Genomic DNA, 18,864 nt, shown 5'->3' with positions numbered 1-18,864 from the left:
TAAATCAGATTAACTTCCGCTTGCTTGGAAGGATTTCAAAAGGAATTTGAGATATCAATATGATTCAAGTCAAGTTTTAAAAGATTTCATTGTTCGAGATGTTACAACTTATCGAACTCGTGTAAAGGAATTATTACCTTGAATGTTTTTGTAAAGCGACAACCTAAAAGAGAACGGGTTTAGACTTCGTTTGGTAAGTAAATTTATCTTAATTTATTTTAATTTATTATTACAATTTTTTTAAATTTTAATATAAAATATAATAAATAATTTAATTTTTTTAAATTTTAAAATAATAATAATATTAAAAAATAATATTTTAATAATATTTTATTAACTTAATTCAATATTCGTAACTTTAGTCTGACTATTGGAAAACCAACGTACGTTTTTTGAAGACTCTTTTGTCTCGGCGGCGATTTTTCAAGCAGTACTCAACACTGTTGTGTTGTTTTTTAATTTGCAGAATAATTAACCTTTTTGGGAATAAAACAAATCAGACCAAATGGAAGTCGAATGTAATGCATGGTCCAAAAAACCTGCGACACAGATATCGTATCTCTTGGCCTCGTTTGTTTTGTCAAGATAGGAGTTAAAAATTAAATAATATATTATTAAAATATATTTTTTTAATATTATTTTTATTTTAAAATTTAAAAAAATTAAATTATTTATTTTACTTTATGTAAAAATTAAAAAAAAAATTATAATAATTAATTAAAATGAAAATTTTTGTAAAAGTCAACAAAGCTTTGCAACAATTATACGAACCACCATGCAAGTGACTTCCGCATTTCTAGGCTAGCTTCCTTTCACAGGCACGATGAACAGTTGTCAACGTACGGCGCTTTTCGTATCACTTGCAATTTTTTTTTTTTTTTTTTTTGCACTCTAATCTTTCATGAGTACTCTACCACTGCATGTACCCATTCTGTGGATTGGCTAGTGTAAATTATATATATTTTTTTATTTCAAATATTTTTTAAATATATTTAAACATTTTTAAAAAATAAAAAACATACCAATATACTAATAGTCATTTCATTAACCATTAAATAAAATAAAAAAAATTAAATGTATAAAGGATTAAAATGAAGAGGCAAAATGAAACCGTATAGTAACATTACTCATCTACATTACTCATCTTTCGTAACTGACATAGATATTGGCTTGGGATAAATTCTAAGGCTGAGCAGAACACTAACACCCCCCCCCCCCCCCCCGGCGGGGGGTCCAACACCCCGGCCCCACCTGAGCGGCACAGACAACCCTGCCTGAGGGACACCCCCACCCGACCTGCAAGCCACACACACAGAGTAGGGCATTGGAACTAAATCCTTTAAACTATAATAGGTTGTAACACAGATAACACCCCTTAAGCAAGTATCATTTAACATGGTATGGATAACAAGATACTTATATCTCATTTCATCTCATCTCAATATCTAAACACCACAAACAGAACACTTCTCAATTTTATTTAACGGCAATTTTATAATATTTTTATTTAACTTTTTCTCTCATTTCCCAAAACTCCATAAACATCTTAACTCAAACTATTTCATTACTATTCACAAACCATTTCACTACAATTAATCGATTATTTATTCTCATCTCACTATTCAAACAGGTCTAAGTCGTCCAATCATGCATCAAAACCATGCCTTTTGATGCCAAACTCATAAGGACACAAAAAACATTTCATTTACTCAAACCCCAATAACTTCAAACCAAAACAAAATTAACGGCAATTAGTAAACTTTAAGGAAGCTTAAGAATCTAAAAGGAAACAAAAAGGTCCTCAGCAGCATTTCTCAAGAAATGTCTCGCTCAGTTCATAAGACGTTTTGCTTATGCTATCTCCTGAAATAACTCTCAGAAACAGCAAAAATGAACTTAGTAGAGGCGGATTGCAGGCCCCATGGTACTCTTCAGATGCAAGCACCTCACCTATTTAAGCCAGACCAAATGCACAAAATTAATAACTACCGAGAAGTGAGAAGATAAATCACGAATACACATTTAATGAACTTACATTTTGCCAATTTTTCTTCAATAATGAAACAAGGAAGTTGACACTCATTTGCACATTCTGGAACAGCTGCTTCTCCTCCATACTGCAATTCCCCACAGCAACACCCATACAAAGAACTTTCTTAAGTTGAAACTTTACCATTGCCTTTGTTTCATTAAGCTTCGATTCCAGGGTTTCCTGATGAGTCACCAGGGTCGGAAACTTGCCTGCATTCACATCCTTTAAGTTATTAACAATGGTCTAGCCAATTGTACGTAGCAATTACATTGATATGACGGTGACAACTAGAAGCAGGTTTCTATGTTGGGGATCACAAAGAAAGCCTGCTGATCAGCAAATCAAAATTCTCTAAACATCTTAATACTTCAGATTTTCGGAATATAAATTGGGGAGCTAATAAAGGAAAAGGTAGGGCCTTAGATTCAGAGCATGTTCAAAAGCATTTTGGAAAAACTACTTAAAAAATGGCTAGTTTGAAAACTAAACAGGCAACGCCGCAGCCCCATGTCTTATTAATGCTTGCAAATAACAGATCAAGTGCCAATTTGTGCCAGAAACAGACGTAAAATCACAACTCAATTAATTTAAGAACATAACAAGCCACCAAACATCTTTCTTTTCTTTTTTTTCATAAGTAAAAATACCACCAAGCATCTTAATCATCAATATAAATTTATTTGAATCACAAAGCAATTGAGCACAAAGAACTATCGGTGGAATTTGCCTTTAATGTTCTACTGGGAAATGTCCAGCCAGGAGAGGCATCCTCACTCACAAAGTGCTTATAAACCCAAAACAAGATTTATAAAGTTGAATACGACCAACTCTAACTCTGCCAATACCACATTGGAAATCATTACACTGCAACAAAGAGGAGAAAAGGCAGCTAAAAGAAATGAGCTACTTGCCTGCCTTGTTAAGACCGGGGCCCAAAAGACGAGGAATTTGCTTAATTACGGACTCAGAAGCTAAAAACGCATGGTACTTCTTCGCAAGCTTCTTGACCAATTTCTTGTTCTTGTTGAGCTTCTTCAACCCTTCAACATCCATATACTCCAATCCTATCTTCTCAGCCTGCAGTAATAAATAACAGAATCGATACGTGAAATGTTTAGCTTTGCGGTAAAAGCAACCCCAGACGAATTATATAGGCCCTTAAATTGTAAAACTGCAATTAAATTTGCTACTTCTAAGTTATGGCCAAACTTCACACGCAAAAATAACAAAAATATCCATTAAATCGCTTAACAAAAAAGTGACTCCCGTGTTTTCTTATAGCGCAACCAGCTCAAAGCCTCAAATAATCGTTGGGGGTGGGTCACGTCAGGGCAGTGCAGGGCGTATAAGACACATACATAAATTTAAATATAGCATACAACTAAATACGAAAGGACAATAGGGAATGAATAAAATCGGGTAACGGATCAGTTGGAGTACCTCTTCGACGTGCTGAGCATCACCCAGCATGCAAACCTTCATCTTGGGGCGAGGGATGTGGGGGAGCTTCACGGAACCACTGAAGCGCTTGTCTTTCTGGGGATCATAGTTCTTCAACCCGATTTGCAGCTCAACAGTCTCCGTGAAGTTACGCTTCTTCTCCTTCGCGTTGTTGAAGACCTGGGAGATTACCTCCCTGAGAGTATCGCTCTGAAGCTTACTGTTTATAATAACATAAAAAATTGAAAGAAACAAAGAAAAGAGATATATTTATATGAGAGTAAAACATAACGTAACACAAAAACACAGGAAAATGCGAGAAAGAAGAGCGATTGCCTCATAGGTGGAGCTTTCTCTTTCCAGCTGCTTCTCCAATGGTACCCTGCAATACATATAATCAAACAAAACTATGTAATTGATTAATCTTGCATATCTGAGACATATAACCCCGGAATTAGGGATGAATCAAAAACCCTAACATGTAAGATGGGAGAGAGAGCGAAGGAGCGAACCTAAGCGGAGGCTGCACTGAGCGAGTGCGACGCAAGGAGGAAAGCAAGAAGCATCTTTGGCGCATATGAATAAAAACCCTAGACACGTGCCAAGGGTTGAAGACACGTGCTTTCCCAGTCCTGTAATTTTTACTCCGTTAATTGGTAAATTGTTGACGTAACTATTATCGTAACATATACTAAACTAACAAATACATTAAAAAATTAAAATCAAAAAATCAAACCACTAATGTGGTTTTTACACGAAAATATTATATCAAATAATATTGTTCCTAGAAATTAAATTAAATAAATTAACTAATTGATTTTCCTTTTAAGGTTTTAGTGTTACAGCTCTTGTTTCGCGTTAAATCAGTAAGTAAAGAAATGGTTGTTTACCTTTCTAAACAGGGAAGGAGGTATACGGAAGAAAAAGTGCTTTCAGAGGAGTAAATCCTGATAGAGTTGCGGATTATTCAAATGTCGTGCATTTTTAAAAAAAAAATAAAATTTATTATTAAAATTTTTGTTACGTGAATTTTATATTTACTAACTTTTAAAAAAAAATACAACACTTACACATAACTACAAATATAATTTATCTAGTTTAAAACTCACTCCCAAATTTGGGAGGACGGAGATGGTTAGTGCTTCTTATATTTGAAAGATAGGTCGTTTAGTTCTATTTTTACAAAGCATTTTTTCTGTTAAGAGAGAATTTTATTGAAGTTAAGATAATATCTGACATAAATATCTTTATATACGAGAGTGCTCCAGAGTAGATGTATAATTTAACTTATAGTACAGATTTTTCCAATATTAATAAGTCATAACTTCGACTTATGAAGTGAAGTCTATCTCAATAAAAAAAAAGCGAGTACCAATAATAAAGACTATTTCTTCCCTTATTACACTCATGTACCTTCTAAAGATCACAACTGTAATTAACTCTGTATAATTAGTACACTCCACGAATGATTATTCTTGATGAATAAAACTACTCTGCCCTTCCCTTTTACTACTCTACCTGACCACTCCGTTGACCGCTGGTTAAAATTTTTTTTTTTAATTTAATGATTAAGAAAGTGATTTTAAATATATTAGTGTATTTTTTTTATTTTTTAAAAATATTTAAAAATATTTAAAAAATGTGAAAAGAAAACAAAAAAAAAAAAATGCCGCTGGACGGTAAGAGCAACATATTCATTTAGCAGATGGACCTCGACACATCCGGAACAAATTTCGGAGTGCTCTTACCACACGAATGTATGTAGCTTCCACATTCAGAAGACGGGGGGATGGAGACTCAAGATAACATGATTAGAAATTCAGAAAGTGAAATGAAGATACAATGTTCCCGGATGAGACGAATCCTTGTAGCCGTACATAACTTTTACCAATTTAACACTTCCGACAGCTAAGATGAATCAAACCATGCTTGGAAAATGTCCGATGCACACAAGCATATAATACTTATTGAAAACATGCACAAAGCTATCAATTACATAAATGCCTCAAAACTCCAAAAGTATCGACTTAAAAAGTCGCCAAGGGGAGGAATTCAAAAAGTCATTCTTCTGATTGCCTTTGCCCCAAGACTGGAATGTCTTCATAACGTTTCTGCAGCGTAACAAGAAAATTAAAATTCAGTAAAAACAATAAAATAGACTCAGTATCACTATCAAAGGTCATAAGAGGTTACATGTGCGCCAAAAGTAGAGGTTATATGCTAGCACATATGTGATTGAATATGAATTGGACAAAAGACTAAACCACCACCCCCCAAAAAACCGGGTAAAAAGGGTACATTTTCTGCTCGTTCCCACTATAAGATCCTTACAAACCAGCATAAGGATCACTTTCCTTGTAAAATCATTTGGAGAAATAAGGTGCCTCTAAATGCGGTATTTCTTTGCTTGGACAGCTTCTTTGGAGAAGATCTTGACTATGGATAACTTACGAAAGCGTCAGGTGATTGTTGCGGACTAGTGTTGCAAGTGTAGAAAGAATGGTGAGACAGTGAATCATCTGCTACTACATTGTGAGGTTGCTACGGCATTATGGTATAATGTCTTTAGAAGATTGGAACTAGCCTGGGTTACGCCTGCTACTGTGGTCGAGCTTCTGACCAGCTAGATGAATATGGGCGGTATTCCACAAATCACAGCTATGTGGAAGATAGTTCCTATTTGTATTTTATGGTGCATATGGAAGGAACAAAATTATTATTTTTTTGATATGTAATCAAAGACATATTAATAAAGATAGGCAAAGTCCAAGTACACAAGATGATATACAAGAGATGACCTATCTAGGTTGAAGTAAGGGAAACTTAAAAGTCATGAAAAGTCAGGCCATTAAAATCTAAAGTAATGGCCCATAGAAATAAAGTACGGAAAAAAAACGTTCTAAGTTCCTCTGAGGACCGCTCTTTGTTTTCAAAAGTCCGATCGTTGCGCTCTTGCCATATACACCACATAATACAGATCGGGATCATATTCCACACCGTCTTGATTTGTTGAACTCCTCTCGGAAGTGTCCAGCTGACCAATAGATCCACCACCGTTGCAGGCATAACAACGGCAAACTCTATCCGGCTAAATACTTCAACCCACAAGGCTCTAGTAGTCTCGCAATGTAGCAAAAGGTGATCCATTGTGTAGCCAGATCTCTTGCACATGCAACACCAGTCTAGAATGACTAAACGGCGCTTCCTTAGATTGTCGGTAGTCAAAATCTTCCCCAACACTGTTGTCCAAGTAAAAAAGATCGCTTTCGGAGGCGCCTTATTTCTCCAGATTCTCCTCCATGGGAACGGGGTATTGGTGACTTGGGAAAGGGACTTATAAAAGGATCGAACTGAGAAAATGCCCTTACCCGTAGGAGTCCACCACAGCCTATCGACTTGCTGTCCATTCGGCTTCACAGAATAAAGAAAGCTGAAAAACGCCTCAAAGGTGTCCACTTCTCAGTCTTGCGCCTCTCTACTAAATGTAACGTTCCACTGTACTTGGTCCCCTGTTAGAAGCATAAAGTTCTTTATTGAAGCTTCCTGGTTGCATGCCAACTGAAAAATAGCTGGAAATGTATCCTTTAGGGCCTCATTCCCACAACATATGTCCTTCCAAAACTTAATGCGAGAACCCCTCCCCAACACCAAAGGATACATTTCCACACCATATTTCCCAGTCTTGTGCCTCTCTACTAAAATAGCTGGAAATGTATCCTTTAGGGCCTCATTCCCACACCATATGTCCTATCAGACTGTTGAAGATAGGAAGCGCTCATGGGAGGAGACTAAATTGTTCTTTGTTAATACTTTATTCCTATGGGCTAAAGCTGTTGATTTCAATGGCCTAAATCTTCATGATTTCCTTGTTTCTCTTTCTTCCTCCCAGTGTTACCTCTTGTATACTCCTTGTGTACTTGGGTTATGCCTATTTTTATTAATAGAATCCTTTACTTATAAAAAAAAAAGTTTACTGCCCACTCCCACTTAAAGCAGTCTGACCCTACACCAAATGAATCATCAATATAAAATTTTCAATTCTTCTACATCTATGCACAAGGGCTTCAGCCCATTACAATCTGAGTCCTGTGACCAGTGCAGTAAATTGAGCATAGTTGAATACTGTGGAGAATAGACATTGTTACAATCTGAAGTAAATTGAGCATCGTTGAACGCTGTAGAGAATATATTATAACTATCTCACAAGTGCCTTGACCTTCAAAGAAATCAGGAGATATATGTCATCTAAAACCATGTGCTAGGTTTTTTAATACTCCCAAGCTAGAGGTTGTCCAGGAAAGGCTTATTTAAGATGGCTAAGAAGAAAGTTGGCACCGATAATATCTCAACAAAGCTTCATACTGTTTCAAATCTTTGGAAAGTTTTATGTTATTACCAAAATCTGCAACTCCTTTCAGATCCACAGTATCCAGACAGCTATTAAAACTGACTGATCTCATATGCACAGAAAATGCAAAATAAAAAAGACAGATTTTATACAACCTGTATCAAATCCGTGTAAAAGGACAGATTGTTTTCTTCCTTTTCTTTATGAGATTCTATTGATTGTAAATCCTAAATCTCAATAATCCATTACTAATAGAAAGAGGGACGAAAGCAATTAGAATGACTAGACCTATCTTGTTGAGACCGAGAGGGTGCTTAAAACACGCCGATACAAACCAATTCTGACAGATTCAGAAAAATCAGAATGAAGTCTTATAAATTCATAGGAATCTGACCATACTACCATGTAAATTTCAACAACATGATCCAAACTCAAATCACATTAAAATCAAAATTCAGCTTGGCTTGAGTGAAGTCTTCTTCTAACTATCCTAATGTACATCAAAGGGCCTGGTAATCCATCCAGACGTGCATAAGAACACAAAACTAATAAAGGTACTAAGAACCTCCAGCAATATGTTGAGTATCTATAGACAGGAAAGACATGATGTGGGTGATACCAATGCAATCAAGAAACCAAAAATTTTTGTTTTTGTTTTGTGTAATGTTTTATATCTAGGAGAAACTAAATTAAAACTGGCCAGCTGATGGGCAAGATTAATAACCATAAATCATTCCCTATTCTGGATCTCAACGGTTGTAGGTATAGAAGCAGCATAATTTCTTAAACCCGCATATTTTTATGTAGCACCCAAGTGTAATGCCTATCGAAAATCAGCTGTTCGAAGCATGAAATCCGCGGAAAAACTAATTGAAGTGAGTGAGAATAAGAAATCATAGAAAAATAAATTTAAAGAATTGTGATACTAGATGCATACCCCAATATTGTTGTATTCCCACAGCTTATGAACTCCATAATCAACAACCTGCACCCATTTGAACTAATCTTATAAGAAGCCTCGCCTTTCAGCGGGAACATGTATTCAGAACATTCTAATTAGTAATTACCCACAAATTTATGTATTCAACTTATTGTAGTCCATAAATCTTAATGCTACTATAGCGATCAGTATTAATAATGAAAAACAGTTTAGTAATTCCAGGTCCTCTATTTGGTTGCTTGCGATATGTACGTTGTAATATATTGCGATTTTAAATCTGAGGAACCGTAATCTGTGATCACATCGACCAAAAATGTCCCACTCTATTTGAATATTCCATTACGCTACCGCAAATACTGAAAATACTATCAAACAGAAAATTAAACGTGTCTAGTGAAATTTTATAATTCAGAAGTCTTGCGGCAATCAGAAATAACATAACCATATTTTGGAGCTGAGCTCGCAGTTAGACTTCCAAAACTATCATTTCCAAAGTTATCCCTCAAATTTCTGAGCAATCAAACAGGATAATATGAGAGATCCGATGCGAAATCCAAGGTTAGAATAAATCTCGAAGCCTCACCCGTTCTCCAACAAAAGCACCGGCGATGACGAAGGTGGCATAGACGGATGTTCGGCGCATGATTACCTTGTAAAGACCTTCGAGAAGGCCTCCGCCGCTCCTTCGAGCAGTTGAATCCATTGAGATTTAGACTGCTGCGTCGCTTCTTCGCTCCCAATTTTGTGATTTCGCTAGGGTTTGCAGAGCGCTCTCTATGCCTTGAATGGGGAATGGGACTGGAAGGGCGATTTAGTAATTGTGAAGGCTTACGGGGACGGTTTGGTTATGAACGGACCGAAATTAAGTTGGACCGCTTAATGTGCGAATCTTTTGGGCCGGGCTAATTGGCTCGGTAGTCACTAGTCAGTGATTGACCAACGATACGCGTGCCGGAAGAGAGTTCTACGTAGCACGTAGTGCATGGGTATCATAGAGTAATATTTATTTAGTGGAAAAACTTAATTTAATTTTCCTTATTTTTTCTTCATATTTATTTTTCATCTCACTTATTTATATAAAGAAGTGATATTTTCATTGTTAAAGTATGCAGGTCCAGCATACTCTCTTTAAAAAATAAGTAAATTTGAAATCCATGTAAAATATTATTTTTTAATATTAAATTTTATTTGTTTTCAAAATGAATATGCAAAACTTTGACATTTTAAAATTATATCTAATATTACTTATTTATATAATATATTTTAAATAATTTTATATTCTAATCATTTAAATAAAAGGAGAAATACTCTAGTCACAAAAGAATTATATAAAAACGACCTCACAAACTAATGTGGTTTGATGTGGTTCGTCAAATTATAAAATTACTTTTATTATAAAATATATATAACGGATCAGATAAAATTACATCTGTTTATGAGATTACTTTTGTGTAATTTATTTATGGATGTAACAGTATTCAAATAAAAATATTTTATACAATAAGAGTCTATTTAGGATTGCGGTAAGAGTCTTAAAAAATGTTTAAATAGGTTTAAAAGCTCTCTACTAAAAAACTAAGTTGCTTGGATGTTACATATCAAAACACTTTTAATTTCAAATAAGCTAAAAAAGTACGTTTGAGGAAAAGTGAAATGTAATACAAATTTTAAAAAATTGCTAATGGATGAAAATAGCTATACAATTTTCAAATAATTTCAATTTTCAATTTTTTAGAGATATGGTTATAATTTTTAAAAATTCAAATAATCGTCATTTATACGTCAGAAAATATTTTTTTAATTTATTTTCAGACAAATGTAATATGGTTAAAAGTGTTTTAAACATATATTTTAAACTTAAGTTATAAGTTACAAGTCCTAAAGTTTTAAGTTATATTTTTCATTACAATCTTAACACATGCACTAGTTTAGCAATGATGTTAAAATTTAATATGAAAAGAATAATTTTTTTATTGTTATAAAACAATTATAGATAATTTTTATTAAAGCAATCGTATGATAAGTTCGATATTCAAACACGACTTATGTTTTTATATAGTGGAAGGCATGAGTGCAATTAGAAAAAAAAAAAAAAATTAAAAGGAACAAATCAAACGTTATTTTTATTACAAACTGTACTTATATTGGAAAGTTTTAATTTATTATAGGAGATGATTTAAAATTGATAAAAAGTATTTTATTCAGCCATTGTGATAAAAATAAGACAGAAGTGTAGAATAGTCCACCGGCAGTCAAACCCTCAAATTACAGAGTGTGCCCGCGCGTGCTCAATCCACCACCAATTAAGTCGACTTTAGCGCCGCACGAAAAAACAAGTCCTAACTCTCAATTATTCCTCCGCCTAAGTCCGATCGTCTCTCATTGCCTTCCACAATTCGTGCGATGGAGTTGTACGAGGGAGGGTGCGACCTGAAGCTGCTCGAAACGCTCGAAGGCCACGGCGACAGGGTATGGAGCCTGGCTTGGAATCCAGCCACTGGAGCCTCTGGGACTCCTCTCGTCTTCGCCTCCTGTAGCGGCGACAAGACCGTCCGAATCTGGGAGCACACTCCCTCTCCATCTGCTACTTGGACCTGCAAGGCTAGCTCCATTTGCTTTCTATTTTCTACTTTTTGGGGGTAATTCTGGAGCGTAATTTTCATCTTAAGCGTGATTATGCAGGCAATTCTGGAAGACACGCATACTAGGACCGTCCGATCTTGTGCTTGGTCGCCGTCGGGGAAGCTATTGGCCACCGCGAGCTTCGATGCCACCACTGCCATTTGGGAAAACGTTGGTGGTGATTACGAATGTGTCTCCACTTTAGAGGTATTTTCTCCTTCTTATAGATGTATTTTGTTATACATTATCTGTTGTTATCATCATTATTGTGAATCTTCTTCCTGATCATTTGAAGTATTTTTTTTTTTTAATATAGCTTTATTTGGCATTTAATTTCTACACAGGGTCATGAGAATGAAGTGAAAAGCGTTTCATGGAATTCATCGGGGACGTTGCTTGCAACGTGTGGCCGAGATAAATCGGTTTGGATTTGGGAAATGCAGCCTGGCAACGAGTTCGAGTGTGTTTCGGTGTTGCAGGGACATACTCAAGATGTTAAGATGGTTCAGTGGCATCCGACTACGGATGTTTTGTTCTCTTGTAGCTACGATAACACCATTAAGGTACTGCATTATTACCTATAAAAAAAGGATACTGCATTATGCCCAAGTGGCTTTTGTGATTTTATTTTTAGCTACGAACACCCTAAAAAATGTTTGATATAATTGTGCTTGCCTTGTATCTAAGGCTATCAAGACTGGATAGTAAGATTTATGATGCCATGCAATGTTACTTGCAGGTTTGGGCGGATGATGATGATGATTGGCAATGTGTTCAGACTTTAGGTGAACCTAACAAGTACTCTACCTTAAATCCTTGATCTCTCTGTAATATGCACTTGGCTTTGATATATGTTGTGCTCGCCAATCTGTAGACTGTCAACCATTTTGTTAACAATATGCTCATTTAGTCTAATTCATCTAGGCTGATTTTCTTGCCAGTGGTCACTCTTCTACCGTTTGGGCACTCTCTTTCAATGCTAGCGGAGACAAAATGGTCACATGTAGGTGGGTGAAAGTATTTTCTCATTTTCATGCTCACTAATGGGACATTTTTTTTCCTGTCCAACTCTGTAAACGACATTGATACTGGATTGATATTTCAGTGATGATCTTACCCTAAAGATATGGGAAACAGACAACGTACAGATGCACTCTGGTGATGGTTATGCTCCTTGGTGAGGAATATGCCATCTCATGTGTATTTGCTTTCTTTCTTTCTTTTGATAATTTTTGTGTTGAGGACTATAGCTCCAAAAACTAGGAGCATGTGCTTGACTCATTTTCTTTTGGAACTTGGTATATATGAGTTTGAATCTCCATGTCTTCCTCCCCTTCTCTCTTGTTGTTTCCTTCATATTCTTTCTAATGCCTTCTTATTCATCCTTTTCTGCTGCTCATGATAAGGGTTACTATTATTTTGAAGCTTGGTTGTTCGAACTCCACACACACCAAATGTGATTATGCATTCCCCCCACCCCCAAATTCATGATTGAGACTTGTGGTAATGTGTTGTTTGCTGAATATATTGCTTTCTAGTTTCAATAATGTATTTTCATGAGTGAGAAGAGCAATGCTAAAAGAACTGAACAAAAATTATTCAATGCGGCTTTCATAACACCTGCTTCATTAAGTATGGCATGCATTTGATAGGAATTGAAACTAATTTGCCCAGTATGGAAGTACTTGTTAGAGTGGTGACAGTTTGATTTCTGATTTCTTATATGCACGCCTTTAACAGGGTCCCCCTCTAATTGGTTTTTCAGGAGACATCTCTGCACTCTCACTGGTTATCATGATCGAACAATTTTCTCAGTTCATTGGTCGAGGTAGTGGAAGTCAAATTAATTAAGACAAATACTTGCTCATCTGCTGGTTGAGATGGACTTAAATTTCTGTGATTATCAGATTTAAACCCCATTCCCCACCCTTTTAAATGTTCAATTAGAATTACTACAGGTTAACAGAAAAAGTTGTTATACCATCAATTTTGTCTTGTGCTTACTCTACCGCCAAAAAAATGAGAAAAAAAGAGAATGAAGAAAAAGATAGGCTAGATTTTGCCTTTTCACTTGCATCATTATCACATAGAGTAATGCTATACAACACACTCTCATCCTATTTTGATCATACTAAGTAGTATGTAGCACATTTATCACCATTAGATGATAAAGAAGCATGCAATAAATGATCATTTAATGGTTATAAATGTGACACATCATACTTAATGGGATGAAAGTGGGATGGTAGTATGGTGTATAGAATTTTCCTATCACACAAGTGTTAGTCATATGCTTGGTCTGAAAGCTTATTCTTGTGTGAAAGGGTATCTTGAAATGAGAAAATACCATAGACATCATCATCATCATCATCATGCGCACCACATTACATTTGTTTGGCATCAGATTAAACATCACATATGAGATTAGATACTATGTGGTACTCTATCTAATTTTAGCTGTTTTATTTCATGCCGAGTTTACGTTAGAGAGTAGCCCTCAATTTGGTTTATGTACTTTATTCGATCAAAGTATGTCACAAACATAAAGTATTTATGTAAGTATATATAAATGACAATTCAAGCTGTCAACTTGAGTTTTGATTGACTGAATTTGATACGAGTTTTTTTCCCTCTTCATGGGTGAGTTATGTTCTTCCCATTGTGAAAACCTAGCTGTTCCATTCTGTTTTCTGTTCCCCCGCCCCTCTCATCATGAGTTAAATACATTCTATATGTGAATATGACAGCGAGGGTATTATTGCAAGTGGAGCAGCTGATGATGCCATACGATTTTTTGTGGGGAACAAAGACGGTTTGGTATTCATAATATCTAATCACCTTTTCATTCATTGCTATGATTTATTGACAATTCCCAGTGATGCAGTGATATTGCCCCACTGTCATCAATTTTTCCGTAAGTGATATGGATTATGGACACTGATCTCCACTGTCTCCAATACATCTTAGCCTCCATGTGTACTGAGGATGATATGTTTATAGAGGGCCAATCTCGTTTAGATAATGTGATATGAATCTTGATTTCCTGCACGTAATTGTTTTGGGGGTGTTTATATTAGTATCCCTAACAACTCTTCATGATTCCATGGATGCTCCATCCATCTACAAAATGCCCTGGGGATGTATCTGGAACACATACATATGGTGTCATTCTTTTTTTTTTTCCCAAGCAATGGTAGAAATTATAGTGAGAAATGATCGGAACATGATATCTACCAGCACAAAAGCTTATTTGGATTAATTTACTGGGTTGAAATTAGAAGTCCTTTGCACTGATGTTGGGCAATGGGGCTCTTGGTTTTTCATTTTATAAGAGTGAATTGCGTGTTGACCTTTGTGAAGTTCATAACCCAAGTCGCTTCTAAAAAAAAAGGTTGATATCCCACGTCTCTGAGAAAATCATTTCAGTAATCATATATATTGCAATTGCGAAGGGCATTTAGAATCTTTCCAAATTCTAGATTCCTGGATTTTCTTTTTATGCAGTTCAGAAACAACCAAATAAGTTGATCAACTCCATTGTGTGTTTATATGATAGGTTGATGGACCTACATATAAATTGCTGCTGAAGAAAGAGAAAGCCCATGACATGGATATAAATTCAGTGCAATGGAGCCCTGGGGTAAGATTTGTTACTCGAGACTGATAAAATTAGTCTGCAGTGTAATCCCACTCACATTGCATAACTTCTTCACACATGATAGAATTCAGTGGGTGGACATAATTTAATTTTTTGCGAGCTCAGATGTTTACTTGATCTTTGGTATTAACAGGTCACCTTTTATTGGAACTTAAAAAGTCATTCTACTTGTCTATTTACTGTTGCCATGTTTGAAGTCTCATTTATTTATTTATTTTCTGTGGTGGTTTCCTTTATTATGTTGTTAATTATCAGGAGAAACGACTATTAGCTTCCGCGAGTGATGATGGTGTGATAAAGATATGGGAGCTGGTTTCATTAAGTACAGGTAAACGTATATGATTGAGCTTTAAAATGAATGAAAATGTTTCAAGCCTCATCTATCTATCTGTAGTAACATCTTTCATGCTGTTTCAATTGTCAGGAAACGGCTACTAGCTTCTGCTAGTGATGGTGATGCATTAGATATATGGAGATAGCTTCATGTAGAAATGGCTGCTACTAATTCAGTGTGTGGAAAATCAAGATGGTTTTTGTGGCCCAAATGGGTTTAAATTTTAATCCCTCAGTATGTGGATAAGGCCCAGTTTCATTTGGGTATGGAGGGAGTTTATCCATGGGGCCGGACATAACAAGGGGATTAATTTAGAGGAAAATCTTAGCTATAATTAGTAAATTAATCGAGCAGAATTCACGTTGATCGTTTGAACGATACTGTGGATTATAGAGTTGCTTTTGGTTCTGAATTTTTAGTTCTCCTCTCTATCCTCTTAATTCGACCATATATGTGTTTGAACTAAATAATATTATATATATATATATATCCAAGTACTGGTTAATTGGTTCTAACTAGTATAATTTTTCTTTTTCTTTCTTTAAGAAAATCCAATCTGCATAGTTATAGCCGTTAAGAAGTTGAGTTCGAGCACGCAGAAGACGGTCCAATATCTCTCATCATTTAATTCTTATTCAAGCATAAATTGAGTTCGATCTTATCATTGAATTATATTTTGTGTATAAACAACTCAATTATTTATCAAAAAGTTTTGTTACTCATCATCCGGCCTACATGTCACACTTATTTTTATTTATATTTTTTTGGGTTTTATTTTTCATAAACTAATTGATTTCTTTTAAACATCAGTTATTATCCATACATCACATATGATAAGAGAAAAAAAATAAAAAACTAAAAAAATTATGTGTAGTGTGTGGTCATGTACTGATGAGTAGAATTTTTCTATGATTTTATCTATAAATGATCTTGACAAGCAAATGCTATGTTCTCGTAATTATCTTTATATATATATATATATATATAGTTTAATTTTGTAGGTGAACGATTTGCAGAATTGTCTTGTTTTTTACGTCGTATAATCATTCAAACCAAGTTCAACCATTCCCATTAATTATCAGTACGTACCCATGGATCAAGTTGAATTCTTTACCGGCCCTTCTGCCGGATATATATACAAACCCTAGCATGGTATATATATGACGATGGCGGCCGGTTTTTGTCCATCGAGAGTTGAGATCAGAGCTAGGATTGCATAACCTTAAGGAGAATTTTTTTCCTGCATTTTCTCTCTACTCATGATTATGGTTCCATAAGTTCGATCTGATCTCTAGTTTCGTCCCTAGCTTTTTGTGACTGGCTTAGACCTATCTATTTCTATCTCTGAGCAAATCTGATCAGATCAAACGTTTCTTGATGTAAGAAGATCATATGATAATCACAATATACCCTAAATATCATAAAATCAAAAGGACTAATCGAGGATCAATATTATTTACCATGTTTAAAGCTGACTAGAGGAAGAACAACAAATTAGAAAATTATGATACCCAGAAAAAGAAACCGTTCACATATATTTCTTTTTTGTAATCAATTAGGGTTTTAAATATACTAAGTGCATTGTCAATAAGCTTAAAACAATGGAAAATATCTTAGAATTAAGAAAAAGAAAAAATTCAACACCTGTTTACTATTCTTAATCCGCTAGAATTTGCTCTTCTTCCTTCTTCAACCAAGGCCGCACGAGCCGACATGATTCCTTTGGGGACTAATGAAGCATCAAATGCAGAACAATCTATCCAGTCATTCAAAAGCTCTTCCTGGCCCCATATATCAGGAATCCAAACCCGACCCGCCACCTCAACCCTATGCCTCTTCAGCCTCTCACGTCCGCTATCTTCAGGCATGGCCTCAGACGACAGTACTACTACTGGTTTTTCTTCTCCATCATCATCATCATCATCTTGATCTGGACGCGAACTCATGCCTGCAAATAATGCAACTTCCTCTCTGTCAAACTGACGGATTCTTGAAGATGAGCTGATGATCTTTGTTTCCTTTTCATTATTACCAGAACCGCGGTTGTCTTTTTCACTCCCATTCTCGGACTGATGATAGTTTTTCTTGGACTCTAATGGTTGTGAAGGAGCAAAGCGATCGAAAACAGGTGAGTCTTGGCGATCCATTCCGGTGGGTTTTTTTCACATGCAATGAACTACAACGATCTTTCTTCCTTTCTCTCTCTGTTGCAGCTTGCTTTTTTGGTTGAGAGAAGATTACATTAATATGGGATTTATGTGGGGGAATAAACAAGCAAAGAGAATGGGTGGGGGTTTAGGTTACACGTCATTCACAAGTGGACTCTTTTTTTTATGGTAAGTGACAAGCGTACGTGTCTTGTTAGAGAATGGATCGCAATATGTGTGGCTTTGGTTTTGAGTTTGGTATTACAAAAAGAGTAATTCTGTGTATAATTATGAAGTGGATAAATATCACATAATTATTTTAAAAAAATATAATTTATTATTAAAAAATTAATTTTTTTTATGTGAGTCTCATATTTTATTCATTTTTTTTAAAATGATTACGCGGTAGTTACACAATTTACGATTGTAAATATTTTTTCTCTATTTTATATATAATCACGAAGTGTATATACGGCACGTAATCATTTTAAAAATAAATATGATCTATTATTAAAAAATTAATTTATTTTTATATAGATCTACGGATATTTGGAGGATTCTGAGGTTGATGTTGATTTTGGGCACAATGCACAGGGATTTTTGGGTCTCGGCCAATCATCTTGCACGATTCGATTTGGGGAGGGCTATATAGCTATTTATTATTTAACAATAAATTATAAATAAAATAATAATAATAGAAATTAAGCTCTATTAATGATATTTAATGAGATGAAGACTTGTGTGGGAGATTGGAGGAGATATTTTCATTTCTTGATGTACCACTTAACTACCCCATTTTAATTCATTTTTTAGGATTTAAAAAGTGTTTTATCTTTACTCATCGTTATAATTTTTTCAATTTTTTATATAAAATATAATAAATAATTTAATATTTTTAAATCTCAAAATAATAATAATAATAATAAATAATGTTCTAATATTATTTTTTTAATTTTTTATTTTTTATCTAAAATCATCTCATCTCATCTCTGAATTCAAACAGGTCATTAATTATTTGAAAAGAAAATGCTATTTTTCTTTGGCTTTGATTCTCTTCCTGTATGAATTAAACGGATATATATATATATATATATATATATATATATATATAGTTGGACTTGGACAAGTAGATCAAATTTTGTTAATTTTGTTAATTCTAATATGAGTCAAGTTCGAGTTTAAATTACATTTAATTAGTATTAATTTACAAACAATTCATGTATTCATCAAATAATTTCATATTTGTTTACAAGCTTTCATTTAAACTAATAGATTATTTATAATATTATATCTTTGTGTACATTTTTTTTTTATTTTATCAAAATAACTTTGAATTTATCATT

General features: G+C 34.7%; 4 protein-coding genes across 5 annotated transcripts; 1 reads left to right on the top strand and 3 right to left on the bottom strand.

Moving 5' to 3' along the window:
- Window positions 1-1,686: 1,686 nt before the first annotated feature.
- Window positions 1,687-4,145, bottom strand: LOC121265483 (60S ribosomal protein L10a-like). The gene is made up of 6 exons (XM_041169134.1): window positions 3,985-4,145; window positions 3,809-3,854; window positions 3,473-3,692; window positions 2,944-3,109; window positions 2,036-2,241; window positions 1,687-1,950 (listed from the first exon to the last, which is right to left on the bottom strand). The coding sequence occupies exons 2-6, from the start codon at window positions 3,811-3,813 to the stop codon at window positions 1,897-1,899; spliced, it is 651 nt and encodes a 216-aa protein (XP_041025068.1). The 5' UTR covers window positions 3,814-3,854; window positions 3,985-4,145; the 3' UTR covers window positions 1,687-1,896.
- A 1,127-nt stretch (window positions 4,146-5,272) lies between these two features.
- LOC121265485 (cytochrome b-c1 complex subunit 9) lies at window positions 5,273-9,598 on the bottom strand. The gene is made up of 3 exons (XM_041169141.1): window positions 9,344-9,598; window positions 8,758-8,805; window positions 5,273-5,583 (listed from the first exon to the last, which is right to left on the bottom strand). Exons 1-3 carry the CDS (start codon window positions 9,461-9,463, stop codon window positions 5,533-5,535), a joined length of 219 nt encoding a protein of 72 aa, XP_041025075.1. The 5' UTR covers window positions 9,464-9,598; the 3' UTR covers window positions 5,273-5,532.
- Window positions 9,599-11,038: 1,440 nt separating this feature from the next.
- LOC121265431 (protein CIA1-like) lies at window positions 11,039-15,876 on the top strand. 2 transcript variants are annotated; one of them, XM_041169063.1, is made up of 12 exons: window positions 11,041-11,361; window positions 11,443-11,589; window positions 11,727-11,945; window positions 12,122-12,180; window positions 12,324-12,389; window positions 12,488-12,559; window positions 13,148-13,210; window positions 14,130-14,199; window positions 14,939-15,022; window positions 15,296-15,368; window positions 15,465-15,569; window positions 15,614-15,876. In XM_041169063.1, the coding sequence occupies exons 1-11, from the start codon at window positions 11,164-11,166 to the stop codon at window positions 15,476-15,478; spliced, it is 1,065 nt and encodes a 354-aa protein (XP_041024997.1). In that variant the 5' UTR covers window positions 11,041-11,163; the 3' UTR covers window positions 15,479-15,569; window positions 15,614-15,876. The 2 variants fall into 2 exon arrangements, with proteins under 2 accessions (XP_041024998.1, XP_041024997.1); XM_041169064.1 differs by lacking the exons at window positions 14,130-14,199; window positions 15,296-15,368; window positions 15,465-15,569; window positions 15,614-15,876 and having other exon boundaries at window positions 11,039-11,361; window positions 14,939-14,976.
- Window positions 15,877-16,893: 1,017 nt separating this feature from the next.
- On the bottom strand, window positions 16,894-17,624 carry LOC121265465 (protein BIC1-like). Its single transcript, XM_041169105.1, has one exon. The coding sequence runs from the start codon at window positions 17,519-17,521 to the stop codon at window positions 17,012-17,014; it is 510 nt and encodes a 169-aa protein (XP_041025039.1). The 5' UTR covers window positions 17,522-17,624; the 3' UTR covers window positions 16,894-17,011.
- Window positions 17,625-18,864: the final 1,240 nt, after the last annotated feature.

This window comes from Juglans microcarpa x Juglans regia, chromosome 5D (genome assembly GCF_004785595.1).
Source record: "Juglans microcarpa x Juglans regia isolate MS1-56 chromosome 5D, Jm3101_v1.0, whole genome shotgun sequence".
NCBI classification, from domain to species: domain Eukaryota; kingdom Viridiplantae; phylum Streptophyta; class Magnoliopsida; order Fagales; family Juglandaceae; genus Juglans; species Juglans microcarpa x Juglans regia.
The sequence above is the reverse complement of the archived record's forward strand: the minus strand, read 5'-3'. Positions and strand labels throughout refer to the sequence as shown.

Coding starts and splice junctions, on each gene's coding strand:
- LOC121265465 (XM_041169105.1), bottom strand. CDS start 17,521: ATGGATCGCCAAGACTCACCTGTTTTCGATCGCTTTGCTCCTTCACAA.
- LOC121265485 (XM_041169141.1), bottom strand. CDS start 9,463: ATGGATTCAACTGCTCGAAGGAGCGGCGGAGGCCTTCTCGAAGGTCTT. Junction 8,806..9,343: donor GTGCTTTTGTTGGAGAACGG/GTGAGGCTTCGA, acceptor AAATGGGTGCAG/GTTGTTGATTATGGAGTTCA. Junction 5,584..8,757: donor GGGAATACAACAATATTGGG/GTATGCATCTAG, acceptor GTTACGCTGCAG/AAACGTTATGAAGACATTCC.
- LOC121265483 (XM_041169134.1), bottom strand. Junction 3,110..3,472: donor ATGCTCAGCACGTCGAAGAG/GTACTCCAACTG, acceptor TTATTACTGCAG/GCTGAGAAGATAGGATTGGA. Junction 1,951..2,035: donor TGAAGAAAAATTGGCAAAAT/GTAAGTTCATTA, acceptor TGGCTTAAATAG/GTGAGGTGCTTGCATCTGAA.
- LOC121265431 (XM_041169063.1), top strand. CDS start 11,164: ATGGAGTTGTACGAGGGAGGGTGCGACCTGAAGCTGCTCGAAACGCTC. Junction 12,181..12,323: donor ACTTTAGGTGAACCTAACAA/GTACTCTACCTT, acceptor TTTTCTTGCCAG/TGGTCACTCTTCTACCGTTT. Junction 15,023..15,295: donor CAGTGCAATGGAGCCCTGGG/GTAAGATTTGTT, acceptor GTTAATTATCAG/GAGAAACGACTATTAGCTTC.